Below are 14,454 nucleotides of genomic sequence, written 5' to 3' on the forward strand. Positions count from 1 at the left end.
CTCCCTTTTTCTTTACCTAGATTGATTTTGTTGAGGGCAGAGATCAGACGAGACATTTGTTGATGGCATGCTAGCTGCTAGGCTAGGTCTTGGCGTGAAGCCTGGGTGCACTTGCTGGGCTGCACACGCATCCTGCCTCCGCAGAGCTACTGCCAAGAACACAGGCAGCTGTCAGCCCCTGCCTGCTGCCACGGGAGGAGAGCGTCCTGGTGACCGCTCTGACTTAGTCACTGTTGGATTCCAGCAGCCTAGCTGTGTCTGACTCCTAGGAAATGCTTTTCAAACAAACTGTCCCTGATGGCGGGTCAGGCCCCCTGGGGTATGTTGTGTATCTGTGTCTGTGTGTGCATGTGTTTATATGTGTGGGTAAGAGTGTATCTAGGTATGTGTTTGTGTTTTCAGCACCGTACTTCTCCCAGTGGTGATGCGTGACTGCTGTTGTTTAATGTCTGTTTCTGTGAGGTTAACTGGCGTATAGTCTCATTACTGTGTTCCTAGGGTGTGTGAGAGCACCCGGATGCATACCTTCTCAGTAGTACTGTTGGATGAGTGAGGCAGCAGACTCTGCCAGCCCAGAGGTGGGGCACTGATCCATCCTCAAGCCCCTTGACTCCCCCAGCTCAGGGACGGTTTTCTCTAGGGAGTGAGGGATACGCAGTGGTTAGCTAGCTGGAAGGTGAGGCTGGCTAAGGGAGAAGAAACATGGTCAAGTTTAGGGGGCAACAGAGGATAACTTTCTATCCTCTGTGCCTGATACATAGTAGCTGCTGTACTTGGTAAACATCTATTCTACTTGTGCAGAAACAATTATGTACATTTTTAGCTTAATAATGTATCTCTCATGCCAAATGTTTTTAGGCATCTATTAATGAGCAGTATTCTTGTAGTGTGGACCCTCCATAGCTTTATGTGTATTTTTAGATTTTTCTTGGGCTCCTAATCTCTCTTTTGGAGGGAGATGGACAGATGGTCTTCTCTCAGTTGTTGGTAGGCTTGTGATGTGTCCATTAGGCTAGGGCTAAACATTACCTGCCATTGATTTTCTAAGTGAAGAGACTGGAAACTGTACTCTCTTCCAGCTACTGCCCCCCTTCCCCTGTCATTCTACCACTTCCTCCTGCTCAGTGTTTGCCTCTTTAGTCACTTATTATTTCTTACTGTCCCTTTTTTCTTTTAAGCCTTAGGCTTTCTGAAAGTAGCTAAATTTTGTTGTCAGTCCTTGGCATAATTTTGAAAGGAAAGGACATTTAGATTGTTTATAGAGAGCTATCTGGGGGGTTGCTTAAGGGTCTTAAAATTTTGTTGGTGAGTCTGTGGAATTTTTTTTTTTTTTTGTAATCACTGTTTTTTTCTGAATTTTAACTATTCTTGCTCTTTTTATATTTTACAGCTATCATGAGAAGTTTTTCCCTCCTACAAGAAGCCATAATCCCCTACATCCCCACCCTCATCACTCAGCTTACACAGAAGCTTTTAGCTGTTAGTAAGGTAACAAGACCAGTTTTAAGAGTACAGTTGCTTTTTAACTTATGCTTCAAACTGTTTGAGCCTCAGAACTCTCTGGCAGTGGGTCAGGCTTAGGAAAAGTTCTCTGAATTCTTCCTGACCAACAGTTAAGTACCTTTTAAAAGTGTGGGGAGGTATTAGATTGGAGACATTACAGCACTTGCCTTTTTAAGTGTAGGTCCAGAAACTTTAAAATGTTTCATTTGAATTCTCATTTAAAAAAAGTAACATGTTTCATTGACTACAATTGAAAAAGTATAGAAGTAATTGATCTGAAATGATCTTAGATGCAGGAAAGCAGGCTCTGTACCAAGTGGACAAAAAAAAGGCTACTCAGACTTTTATAAAATGATGTAGTCCCTTGTGTCTGGTCTCCTTTACTCTTATTTCCCCCAAGTAAGGTCCATTCCTTTGATCAAAAATTTTATAGATATTTTGATTTCATATTTATTAATACTAAGATTTAGAAAATAAAAGCTTAAGGCTGCCAAAATTCTTGTTGAGATGCCTGTTCCTAATTACTCTATGGAAAGGAAATAAATGTATAGAACTATTACAGGGACTTTGGAGAACAGTGATCATTTTCCCACGGAGTTCTGGTAAGGGTGTTGGACTGCTTTGGGCCTTGGGGGATTTAGAGAGAAGAGACCTTGGGTCTTCCGCTGTCCCCCACCCCAAACTTCTAAGTTCATCAACTTCATATGGTAGCCTTCCAAGAAGGACTTCGTTTGATGGAAAATAGGGTTATGTTGCTTTGAAAATTGAAAACCACTGATAGAAAGGAGTGCCACTCTGGAGGTATAGACATTGAGACCCATAGAGGTTAAGGCTTGCCTAAAGTCCCACACAAGGCTAAAGGCACAGCCTGGTCATACATGTCCCTGCTCATTTCTTCCAGCACTGCTTACAGGGTTGGCTCTGGGGGAGCACGTGGCTTTCAGACAAGTTCCTTATAGCGCTGGGAACACTGAAGCTCGTGGAGTCCTCTGCCTGTGACTTGACTTATTTTTCATAGTGGACTTTTGTCCATTAAAAAAAAATAAAAAGAAATAGGCATTAGTGAGTATTGTTTTATTTTCTGAATTTTAAAGTCCATATAAAACTTTAACATATATATGGGCAAGTGTAATTGAGGTTTTTTTTTTTAGTACTGATTTTTTTAAAAGATGGCCTCTCTGTGTTTTAGAAGGGATTGGTGTGTGTGTTTTATTTTAGATATTTAATATAGTCACTTGGATTATTGGAGAGTGGTAAGCTTTCTGTTTTTAATTTCAGAATCCAAGCAAACCTCACTTTAATCACTACATGTTTGAAGCGATATGTTTGTCCATAAGAATAACTTGTAAAGCTAACCCTGCTGCTGTTGTAAATTTTGAGGAGGCTTTGTTTCTGGTGTTTACTGAAATTTTACAAAATGATGTACAAGGTAAGTTAAAAGAAGTTATTTTCTTTCTTACTGAATAAAACTATTAAAGTGGCTAATAAAATGGAGCCTGCCTGTGAGGTATGTGCCTTTTTGTGGGGGCCATTAGTTATGAAGCTGACAGCTCTGTTTTTACTTTTATCAACAGAATTTATTCCATATGTCTTTCAAGTGATGTCTTTGCTTCTGGAAACACACAAAAATGATATCCCGTCTTCTTACATGGCCTTATTTCCTCATCTCCTTCAGCCAGTGCTTTGGGAAAGAACAGGAAATATCCCTGCTCTGGTGAGGCTTCTCCAAGCGTTCTTGGAACGCGGTTCAAACACGATAGCAAGTGCTGCGGCTGACAAAATTGTGAGTGGGATTTATTTTGATGTCACTGTCATTTTATAAGGTAGCGGAGAGAAACTGAGAATGGCAGAGTTTTAAAAATTCTTAAGTAAAATAAATGTAACAAAGTTATTAGAAAATATTAATGTATATTTTACTACAATTAGGTATCCTTTAATTATCTCCATGGTAGGAGATAAAAAAATAGAGCCAAATAGGTTAATTTCAGGAACTTAACTTTAAGGCTTATTGTGATGGGATATTTTCTGTCTATACTTCAGAAGTAGGAACAAAAGTGAAAACGCTAATTATTATAGCATGCACCCTTTTCCAAAACATCACCTGCTTAAAGTGTAACTTTCGGAACAGTTAATCCTTGCCTCTTTAACGGAGTATTATTTGATCTAATTTGTTGTAGCCTGGGTTATTAGGTGTCTTCCAGAAGCTAATTGCATCCAAAGCCAATGACCACCAAGGTTTTTATCTTCTAAACAGTATAATAGAGCACATGCCTCCGTGAGTATGAGTATAACCCTCACTGTATAGATTACTCAAGGACTGTTGGGTACTCAGAAGATGCTGACTTGATACATTGTTGGTTTTATTCACTTCTTTAGTGAGTCAGTTGATCAGTACAGGAAGCAAATCTTCATTCTACTATTCCAAAGACTTCAGAATTCCAAAACAACAAAGTTTATCAAGAGTAAGTAAAATTGGGGTGCCTAAGTTGCTCAGTCGGTTGAGTGTCTGCCTTTGGCTAGGGTCATGATCCCAGGGTTCTGGGATTGAGCCCCACATTGGGCTCCCTGTTCGGTGGGGAGCCTGCTTCTTCCTCTCTCTCTGCCTCTTCCCCTGTCTTATGCTCTGTCTCTCTCCTTCTGTCAAATAAATAAATAAAATATTAAAAAAAAAAATAAGTAAAATCATTTGGCTCTTACAGAAATAATGAAGGAAAGTAGCTAAAACCCTTAGCCTTTATGGTTACATATAAACGTTTTATCAGTTTTAAGCTTTTTCTATAAAATATTTTAAGATGTTTGTATTCTCCAAATAGTAAGTCACTTTCAAATATATTGTGTTCCAAAGGTTAGTGTCTAAGTTTAGATATCAAAACATTTTTTGTCTGTACTGTATGTTAATTGTATAATAAAGGGAATATTGGTCCCAAAGTTACCCATTGGTTTTAATGATTATGACTATTTCACGTGGCAGACTTGTGCTGAATCACTTGTTTAGTGCACTGAGGCCTCTGTATTGATATTCTGCATCTCCTTTCAACAGGCTTCTTAGTCTTTATTAATTTGTATTGCATAAAATATGGGGCGCTGGCACTGCAAGAAATATTTGATGGCATACAACCAAAGTAAGTTTGTTTTTATTAACTTACTGTATTTTGTTATTTAAAGCAAAAAAAATTGACTGCTTTTAGCACAAACCAGTATTTCTATTTTATAGATGGTTTTATAGTTCTTGGTGGAGCTATATATCTTTGTGGTTTTCAAAATATTCTTAGGACTGTTGAGTTGCAAAGAAGAAAATCCCTGCAAACATTTTTCTAACTCCCACCCCTGCCTTCTACACAGCCAGTGTTCTGTGTGATTCTGGATGGTTGGGGTTGTCTCCAGGAGCCTGCCTTTGTTAAGGCCAGTAGTGTGATTTTTCAGATGAAAGTCTTTGCTTTTCACTTAGTGTACATACAAAGAATGTAGTTAGATGGTATTTCCCATTTCATAGGGAAAGGAAGGATAGAAATGATAGAGAACAATTTGAAGAAAAAAACTCAAGTGAGATCCCCGTATTGGTATTATATCAAAAAAATTCCAGACTGACTGAGATGAAAAAAATGAATTAGCCTGAAAAAGTAGTACCAGAATATATGCTTTTCAGCTGTAGAGATTTGTGAGGAAATCAGTTTCATGAACTGCTAGTGGGTAAACTGGTGTGATCTTTCTATAAAGCAAAAAATAATACCTAGAGTATTAAAATGTCCAGTATCTTTGATATCCACTATTTCCACTTCAGGTAATATTAGTGTAGTAGAAACTGAGGATTTTACATTGTTTGGTATTGCTCTTAGGGTGTTTGCAACAACATATTAGATTGGTGGCTAAATAATTTTTATAATGTAGTCTTTAACATTTATATCCTTATAGATATGTAAGCATAGGAAGTTGGGAAGTTTACAATCCAGTAATGTTAAAACTAGTTATTACTGGATAGTGGGGTGGTGATGGGTAATTCTTTTTCTTCTTTCTCTTATCTAATTTCTAATTTTTCAAAGATTTGAGTAATTAAAAAAAAAAGTACAGAAAAGCGGTTGTGAAGATTCCACATGAGCACAGACTTTAGTATTTCACAGAAGTTGTTGGCAGCACTTGGCCACAGGGCCAAAGTTTGAGGTTTCATGTTTGCTTTGTCATTTCTAGGTCTCTGCCATTCAGTTGACCAAAAATAGTAGCTCTGTTATTTTGGATTTTATTATATTCCTAAGGAGTCAGTGTAAGTAACATCTAAGCATTTCACAGTTTAATTATAGTGATAGTCTAATATTTTATTTTAATAGAATGTTTGGAATGGTTTTGGAAAAAATCATTATTCCTGAAATTCAGAAAGTATCTGGAAATGTAGAGAAAAAGATTTGTGCGGTTGGCATAACAAAATTACTAACAGAATGTCCCCCAATGATGGACACAGAGTATACCAAGCTATGGTAAGTAGTACTCCAAACTTTTTGGGAATTACAGCTTCCTTCCCTTATGACTGCAAAATTAAACAAGCTTATTCTCCTGAGGGCTGAGAATTGGGTTCTGATCTCAGGTTCTCCACTAGCAACCATCAGATCCAAGACAGGACATGTGGGTCCTTCTGGGTCTAGAAAGATGTTTCCTGATTCTTAACTTTATCAGAGGGGGTTCATGTGCCCCCTCTGAGAATCTGGTGAACGTCGCTGGTCTACATGATCTCTAGGAATGTTCATGACAGACACTCAGCTAAGTTGGCTTAAAATCTTTAAGTGGAGAAATTGAATAGGCTAAAAGAGGATCTTATGTGCTTGTGCTCCATGACTGGTATTCCTGGCTTTTCTTGACCTCTTGCTCTCAGGAACCTTGCCTCATTTTGGGTTCGCTCAGGCACCCTCTTCCAGAAAAGGATCTGATGATTCAAGGCCTGTTTCTTCTAACTAACTTCTGGCAGCAGTGAATCTCTGGTTTGGCTTCAGTCACATGGCCTTCTTGGCCAGTGGGTCACACAGCCAGCTGGACAGCTCTGGAGATGGAGTAGTTTCCAAAAGGGAAATTGGCGTGCTGTGGCCAAAAAGAAGTTAAGAGTGGTTTTGGAGGATACGTGTAAGAACTGATGTCCATCCCATTTCAGAGGTCCCTTGCAGCTCTTGAGACTGTGCCTCTATGATTTGTGTCTCTGAGGAATTGCTGCTTTTTGTTTAGATCTTCAGAAGTATTCACTTAATCTTTTGTCTGCTTGCTTGCTTCAAATCCAGGACTCCTTTATTACAGTCTCTGATTGGCCTTTTTGAGTTACCTGAAGATGATACCATTCCTGATGAAGAACATTTTATTGACATAGAAGATACACCAGGGTATCAGACCGCCTTCTCACAGTTGGCATTTGCTGGGAAAAAAGAGCATGATCCTGTAGGTCAGATGGTGAACAATCCCAAAATTCACCTGGCACAGTCACTTCACAAGCTGTCTACCGCCTGTCCAGGAAGGGTAAGTGTGTTGTCCAGGAACTCTGATGAACAGACCCCTTTCTGGGAAGGCAAGAAGGTAGGAGTTACGCTGGTGCCTATAGTTAGGCCTTAATTTTCTTTCGTTAAAATGATGTGCTAGAAGTAGATTTTAAGCAAATGACTTTTGGAATAAGGACAAAGCAGGGGATAAAACCCCCTCACACCTCCCCCACACACTTTTTAAGTTTTATTTATTTATTTAAGTAATCTCTACACCTGACATGAGACTTGTACTCACAACTCCCAAGATCTAGAGTCGCTGGCTTCAACTGAGCCAGCCAGGCACTCTAAAACCCTTTGAATAGAAATGTATTTATTTCCCAGATTGAAATCACTCTTCTATTAAAATGTAGGCATTTTTTTTTTAACTGCAATATACTCAAATATTGGATCATGGAGTAAACATAATGGCTGTAGAGTTGCATTATCCAGCACCTTTTACAGAGTCTTCTAGATTATCGGAGAAAATATATATTTTTCAATGTTTTATTATGGAAAACTTCAAACACATAGAAACAGCATAATGAACCTTCACATACAGACCTTCAAAAAGTACCAGTGTTCTGCCATTCTTGTTGCATGTGTTTCTCCTTGGGCATGATGTCATTTCACCTATATGTACTTAATTATGCATTGCTAACCAATAAGGACTTTTTTTTTTAATCCCCACAATGCCACTACCACACTGAACAGCAGTAATTCCTTATGGATCTGCTTTTTAGACCTATCCAGTTCTGAAGGTGTAAAGCAATTGAGATCCTTGAGTATCTCTGCAAGAGTCACTGGTGATGGACTAGCCCTTCCCAAGACACGGCAGTTCTGGAGAAGATGGGGCTTGTGTTGGTTTAGTAGGATCTCCAGGAACCAGCATGTTTCCCATCTCTTGTAGGTTCCCTCGATGGTGAGCACCAGCCTCAATGCGGAAGCGCTCCAGTATCTCCAAGGCTACCTTCAGGCGGCCAGCGTGACACTGCTTTGACCTGCGTTTTCCAGATTGGCTAAGCCAAGGGTGGTTTCTGAGGAAATCACATAGACGTCTGAGCACAGCTGCATTAAAGCAAGTTTTCCTTTTGAACTTGTCACAAATTCCATCTTGTAAAGAATATTAAATGTTGCTTTAAGCTGAACCTTGAGCAAATTAGGTGGTTTGTGTGATCATAAATAGAAGTGGGTGACTTTCCAGTTTGCAGCTTCCAGGGACAGGTATTAGTTCAGTATATGATCATGAGTTGAGCATTTGCACTGTTGGGATAACTTTAAAATTCTGATGGACACTGAGCGTGGAGACTTTTTTCTGTTACTAAATTGTTTTGTTTTGAGGCATTGCCATTTGTGTTTCTCGCCTTTGTATTTTTGTCTGTTTCCGTAAGCTTTTATTGGAAATGTGAGTAAGTAAAGAATCACTGGTGTAACTTGCCAAGAAATGCACATTTCATAGTTTTAAATCTAATAGAAGTTTTTTTTTAAAAGCCCTCAAATATGTATCTAAGAACATCTTAAAGACAGGCTTTTGGTGCTAATACTATTATAATGAATTTCTTTAAATAACTGAAATTCAAACTCAGTCTTTCCTTACCAGGGAAAAGGGAACATTAATAAAGGTTTGGGGCTTATCTATTAGAACTTTCCTGGACCCATTTCTAGATGGCAGCATGAACTCTGGGCCAGATGGTTCCCTCTGTGGATCGGGGAGAGATGCCCTAGCTGGCTTCACGAGGCTGTTGCGTAGGTTAGACTGCATAGACGTTTGCCCTTTTTGAGAGTGTCTGTCTTACCTGCAGATTGGTGGTTACTTGGAACTTTTCAAAGTACAGCCTGAGGTCTAGGATGAGCCATGAGAGTGGGTATAAGCTAGCAAACAAGGCTGCCTGGGCAGGTTCTAGAACAGTTGGGTTTTTAGGGAGTAATCAGACTAGCTCAATTGAGAGGCGTAGTTTACTTCTGCTGGAATTGTCCGTTCAGTGCAGATTAAATTGAAATCTCATTCTGCACACATCAGTGATCTCTTTTAAACTTCAGGCACCTGACTTGAATGTTTTTTCTTCACATGCTGTTTTTGTAGCGTTGCGTGAGAAACCCTCCAGCTTAATCAGTCTAAGTGTTGTATCAATCTACTCATTTTTGTTCGTCTTGACATAGTAATGGAAGCATTAAATCATATATCACTATTTAAGTGGTCACTGGCAAGATAGTGAGATATTATTGGGATCTACTTTTGAAGTATAATTTAATACAGGTAAAAAATCTGTAGTGGAAAACAGTCGGTGGTGATGATTTATGTTCGCTGCTTATTACATAAGCTCCGAGAGCACCTGTTTGGCAACGATCGGGTAGAGCTCTTGGTGAACAGTTAAGTAAATACACAGCACATTCTGTTGCAGAGAACCCTTGCTTCAGCATCTTAGCCTCAGAGGACTGAGCAGGTTGTGAATTTTTTCCTCCTCAAAACAACTAGAAGATGGTTTGTCTTTGTAAATGTGCCTTTTAAAATAGTTTCTGAACAGAAAGACTGGTACCTTTCCTATCCTTTACTCTGGCACAAGTCATTAATTCTGCTAATGTTTAAAAATGCTTTAAATGGAGGTTTCTCATTCCGTCATCTTAGACCGTTTACCTAGCTTTTAAAGATTTTAACAGCTGGTATGTAGTGAGTTTCTGACAGGTCTTAGTGACTTTCTCAGTGTGGTGATGCCAATTCTTTGTGGATGTAAAGAGTTGGATTCATACTTTGAGATTGGGCCAACCTGGGTTTGAATTACTCTGCGCGTGACATGTATGACCTTGAGCAAATGACTCAGCCTCTCCACTTTGATTTCTTCTCAAAAATGAGAAAAATCACCTTCAGGATGGTTGTAAGATGTAAAAAAGACCTACTTTAAGCAGAGAGCATATGCAGAGTTAAGTACTAATAAGTAAAAGCAGCCATTTGATTGTTTAGGGTGGGCTTGGGGGCAAGCGCAGGGCGGGGGGTTGCCTTGGAGGAAGGGTTTGTTACTGAGCAGGGCAGAACACAGCCCTATCTTACCAGTGGTGGTGTAGTTCTGGGGGGGGTGGGAGGGGGAAGACTTTTCAGAAGAGTCCCAGCCCAGGGGGTAGTTTTAGACACACGGGAGAAATGTATCTAACCTGCGAAGTTCCTCATGAGAGCCTCCTGCTGCTTCCATAGATTCTGTTTAAGCACATCTCCCCTTGTAACAGCTTGATTTTTAAAAGTAACATTTCTGATATAAATGTATTTTCTTTGTTGGAAACTTGGTAAACACAGAAACCTACCTTCAAATATTTTGGCTTTTCCCCCTAAACAGAGTTGAGATCATTTATGATTTGATATGCTTTTTAAAACATTTAACAATAATTATAACCACTGTTGGAAATGATAAACCTTGAAGTGAACATTCTTTATACGTGAGTCTCTCTCTTTCCTGACGGTGGGATCACTGAGCACCTGTCCTGTGGAAAGCTTCGCGCCGGTGGCTGCCGCACTGCCCCCCCCACACGTGTGCCGTAGCCAGTTTGGGTTTAATCCAACTTTACACACGTGTGGTAACGGAGCGACAGCCTTCCGGTTTTCAGCTCCTGGGGCCTTTAGTTCTTCATCTCAACTGGCAGATCACCTCCCTGCTATGAAAAGTAAAAAACTAGGTCACACTTCTTATATCTTCCTAGGTGGTTCTCTTCTTTTTTCCCCCAGTAATGACACTTTTTTTTCTTACCTTCAACTTTGGCCACTGTTTCTTGGCTCCTCAGTATCGGTGATAAGGTAACTGCGATGTCACAGGAGAGGGCGCTCCGTCCTGTGCGGTAGTCCCTTGTCCGCTGGGCTTTATCTGTAGGTCTCTTTTAAAGGGGGGAAAGTGAGAATCCGTACTTGAGTACCGTTTGGCCCGGATGTGTGACTGCAAGACTTGCCCTTGGGCCATCCTGGGGTATGCTGAGGGGCTGCTCTTCTGTAGGGCAAAGGAGCTTCATGGGCCCGTTGAAAATAACTTGAGGTCATTTCTAGTGGATTCTCCAAAAGACCTAAGCGGCTCCGGTTACAGCCACAGGCACACACGGGCCCCGGGGGCTTGCTGCGTGATAGGTGGTAAAGGCTGTTTCTGAAATGCTCACACGTGGCTGGAGAAGGCAGTCATAAACTAATGAAGTCGTTTACCTATTTCTGGGTTTTCTCCCTTCTCGATTAGACAATGTGAGAGGAAAATGTGGCAACAGGGAAGCACTGTCCACGTGAAGAAAGAGCCACAACAGGCAGGTCAGTTTTGCAAAAAGGAGACCATTTAATGGGGAAGCGGGAAACATTAGGAGAAAAGCAGCATATTTATCTTGCACCGGAAAAAGGTCCATCTCCTCACGAGAAGTTAGGGTCACCCCTTCTGAGTCTAGAGGGGACGTGATGACTGCTCCCCGATAGCTGGGTTTCTGCAGCAAACATCAGCTGAGAAGACCTCCTGATCTGTCTCCCAGGCGAGTCCACAGGGCAAAGGGAGGGAGAGCCCAGCATCCACCAGGTCCTGCCCCTCACGGAGCAGGCGGAGTGTCTCAGGAAGGCCGGCAGCCCCACTGGTGAGAGCCACCTCTGTCAGGACTACAGATTTCAGGCTAGAAGGAGGGAAGAAGTTGCTCCTATGGTGCCCGCTGAGCATCCTGGTCAGAGAGGCTGCAAGACCCCCCCCCCCGAGGAGCGGCAGGGTGGGGGCGACAGACTTGAGCCGACCGCCACAGGTCGTGTGTTCCAAACCCCCAGCCACGTGAACACCTCACCCTTGGCTCTGACCCTCCGCAGGAGACTCCCTTCAGTCCCAAGGACAGACTGGCTCTGAACGTGGACAGCAGTCTCCAGGGGAGAGGTGTGTGTGCAGCAGCGGGCCACACGTGCCCTCTGTTTAATTCACCATGATCCCCAGCGTTTGTGATGCTATCAAAAGGAACGGCTATCATTTAGAGTTCTGTATTCTATATTAGAAAAACCCCACTAGCAGTGTTGACTGCGTAGCACAGTGGTTCTCAAATTACCACAGCATCACCTAGGAAATTAGAACTCTTAGAAATACGCGTTGAGTCCCATACCTACTACACCACAAACTCTGGAATGGGACCAGCAACCTTTTAACAGCCCTCCACCACGTGAGAGGATGCTCAGTGCTTAAGTTGGTGGGCAGTGACTAGGATAAAGTGAGGTAAAAGTGAATCGATCGAAGAGACACACGGACCTGGTAAAGCTGTGCGCCCTGCTGGGGAGCAGTGCTCTCAAGCTTCATGGCCTCAGAACTAATGGATGTGCAATTAACAGCTCTGGTTTTGCACAAAGGGAGACAAAGTCAGGGCCCACTAGGAGCCACGGGCCTCAGTGGACCTCTTCCAAAACTCAGCCACTCCCTACAGTTCCAGCATAGAGAGACACAAATTCTTGTTCTCATGGAATCTGTCACTACAGTTTTTCTTGGGAGACTTGCGGTGGCCTGGGGCCTGCATCCCAGTGGGAAGACGTGAGAGCTAGACAGGACAAAACAAGATTAGGACTGGACATCTCCGGCATGGAATCGGGCAGAGTCCTCTCCATCAGCCCCGAGTGGTGGGCCCAGAGGGCGGACCAGGAGCAGCCGGCTTCCGTGTCCGGCAGTAAGAACACCAGGAGGTAGGTACGAAGCGCTTCCAACACCAGGTGCCCTGAGGAGCTACTGACACGTATTGTCTTGGCGGTGTGTGTGAGAGAAGTGAGTTTCTAATTTACAGATAAACTGAGGCACAGAGAGGTGAAATCATTTGAGGTCTCAGCAAAGCGGTGACAGGTCAGGACTGATGCCCTGGCTGGTAGCTGCGCTTGTTACGCGCGCCCACGGCCGTCTAGTTGGGCATGCTGCCTTGCCCTCTGAGGACGCCTCCGACCGGCTCCTCTGCCAAGTGTAAACATTCGTGCACCTACATGACAGCACCTCGGTCCTTCAGGAGGTGATCTCCTCACAGCACAGAAGCCTCGTCCACATGGGTGTCTACCCTCTACCATTCTGCTCCCTCAGGCAGGCGTTACCTGGCCGAGGCGAGCAATGACAGAGGTTGGCACACCATCTCAGAAAGGGTTGGGGCTTTCAGGGAACAGACTGTTGCCAACAAACCCTCTAGACCCTAACTCCCCAAACTCAGCCAAAAACCGGCGTGTCCCCCTCCCCTAGGGTAGGGGAGGTCTGCACCGTTCTGGTTTCCTTATCACCCTCCAACCACATTTACACTGCTCTTGAGCTTGAGTCCAAGGAACCACCAGACAGGAGGGTCCTGTTAGGGCCCAGAGAAGTTTCAGGCATGACCTCCCAAACCGGGGAGCACAGGCTCAGCTTACAGGACACTGCGGCCACAGATCTCCAGTGGATCTTGGCACAGAACAACAAAGGCCCAAGGGGTTCCAAGCCCTAGAAAATCTCTGGCCGTTTCTTAGGGAGGCCTTTTTGGCAGCCAGAGGAAATACGTGATTAAAAAGGCAGATACCACGGGCGCCTGGGTGGCTCAGTTGGTTAAGCAACTGCCTTCGGCTCAGGTCATGATCCTGGAGTCCCGGGATCGAGTCCCGCATCGGGCTCCCTGCTCAGCGGGGAGTCTGCTTCTCCCTCTCCCGCTCCCCCCTCTTGTGCTCTCTCTCGCTCTCAAATAAATAAAATCTTTAAAAAAAAAAAAAAAAAAAAAAGGCAGATACCACAGAAGAACACAGTCTCAATAATGATAGGATTTGCATAGGTCCTCATTCCAGAACAGGACCACCTGCTCACTAATCTGTCCACGCTCAGCAATGTCAGAGGTCAGAGAGAGACTCACTGCTGCTCCTGCCACAGCCTAAGTGGGGACATCCGTGATGAGCTGAGGCTGAGCGGAGCCCACAGGCTTCTGTACGGCACGTTCTGGCCTAGCTGGTCCTGCCTGCTCCTGGGCCCTGCTCAGCTTTAACGGCACCAGTGCACGTGCACTGCACATCTGATCGGGAGAAGCTGCATGTGTGGCGGGGCGCCTGGGGGGCTCAGTTGGTCGTCTGCCTTCGGCTCAGGTCATGATCCCAGGGTCCTGGGATTGAGCCCCGCATCGGGCTCCCTGCTCAGCGGGAAGCCTGCTTCTCCCTCTCCCACTCCCCCTGCTTGTGTTCCTGCTCTCGCTGTGTCTCTGTCAAATAAACAAATAAAATCTTAAAAAAAAAAAAAAAAGGTTTTAATGAATACCTTTGGGAACACTATGAAGGAGATAATTTCTTTTTTATTTGAAAGATTTTTAAGTAATCTCTACACCCAACCTGGGGGCTTGAACTCAACCCCAAGATCAACAGCCACAAGCCCCACCAACTGAGCCAGCCAGACAGCCCCAAAGGAAATATTTTTTAAAAATTAAATGGGGGCGGGGGGGGGGGGCACACTTGGGTGGCCCAGTCAGTTAAGTGGCCGACTCGATTTCAGCTCAGGTCATG

At 43.2% G+C, this 14,454-nt stretch overlaps 1 protein-coding gene across 2 annotated transcripts in view; it reads left to right on the forward strand.

Moving 5' to 3' along the window:
• The window catches only part of CSE1L (chromosome segregation 1 like), a 42,824-nt gene extending 34,684 nt beyond the window's left edge, over positions 1-8,140 (forward strand). For both annotated transcript variants that reach the window (XM_036120997.2, XM_036120998.2), the window contains 9 exons: positions 1,391-1,488; positions 2,782-2,932; positions 3,078-3,286; positions 3,681-3,778; positions 3,880-3,965; positions 4,544-4,625; positions 5,826-5,972; positions 6,762-6,993; positions 7,903-8,140. In XM_036120997.2, coding sequence (XP_035976890.1) covers positions 1,391-1,488; positions 2,782-2,932; positions 3,078-3,286; positions 3,681-3,778; positions 3,880-3,965; positions 4,544-4,625; positions 5,826-5,972; positions 6,762-6,993; positions 7,903-7,992 — 1,193 coding nt within the window. In that variant the 3' untranslated portion in view covers positions 7,993-8,140. The remainder of the gene's footprint in view (positions 1-1,390; positions 1,489-2,781; positions 2,933-3,077; positions 3,287-3,680; positions 3,779-3,879; positions 3,966-4,543; positions 4,626-5,825; positions 5,973-6,761; positions 6,994-7,902) is intronic.
• The last annotated feature ends 6,314 nt before the right edge of the window (positions 8,141-14,454 follow it).

This window comes from Halichoerus grypus, chromosome 10 (genome assembly GCF_964656455.1).
Source record: "Halichoerus grypus chromosome 10, mHalGry1.hap1.1, whole genome shotgun sequence".
Classification (NCBI taxonomy): Eukaryota; Metazoa; Chordata; class Mammalia; order Carnivora; family Phocidae; genus Halichoerus; species Halichoerus grypus.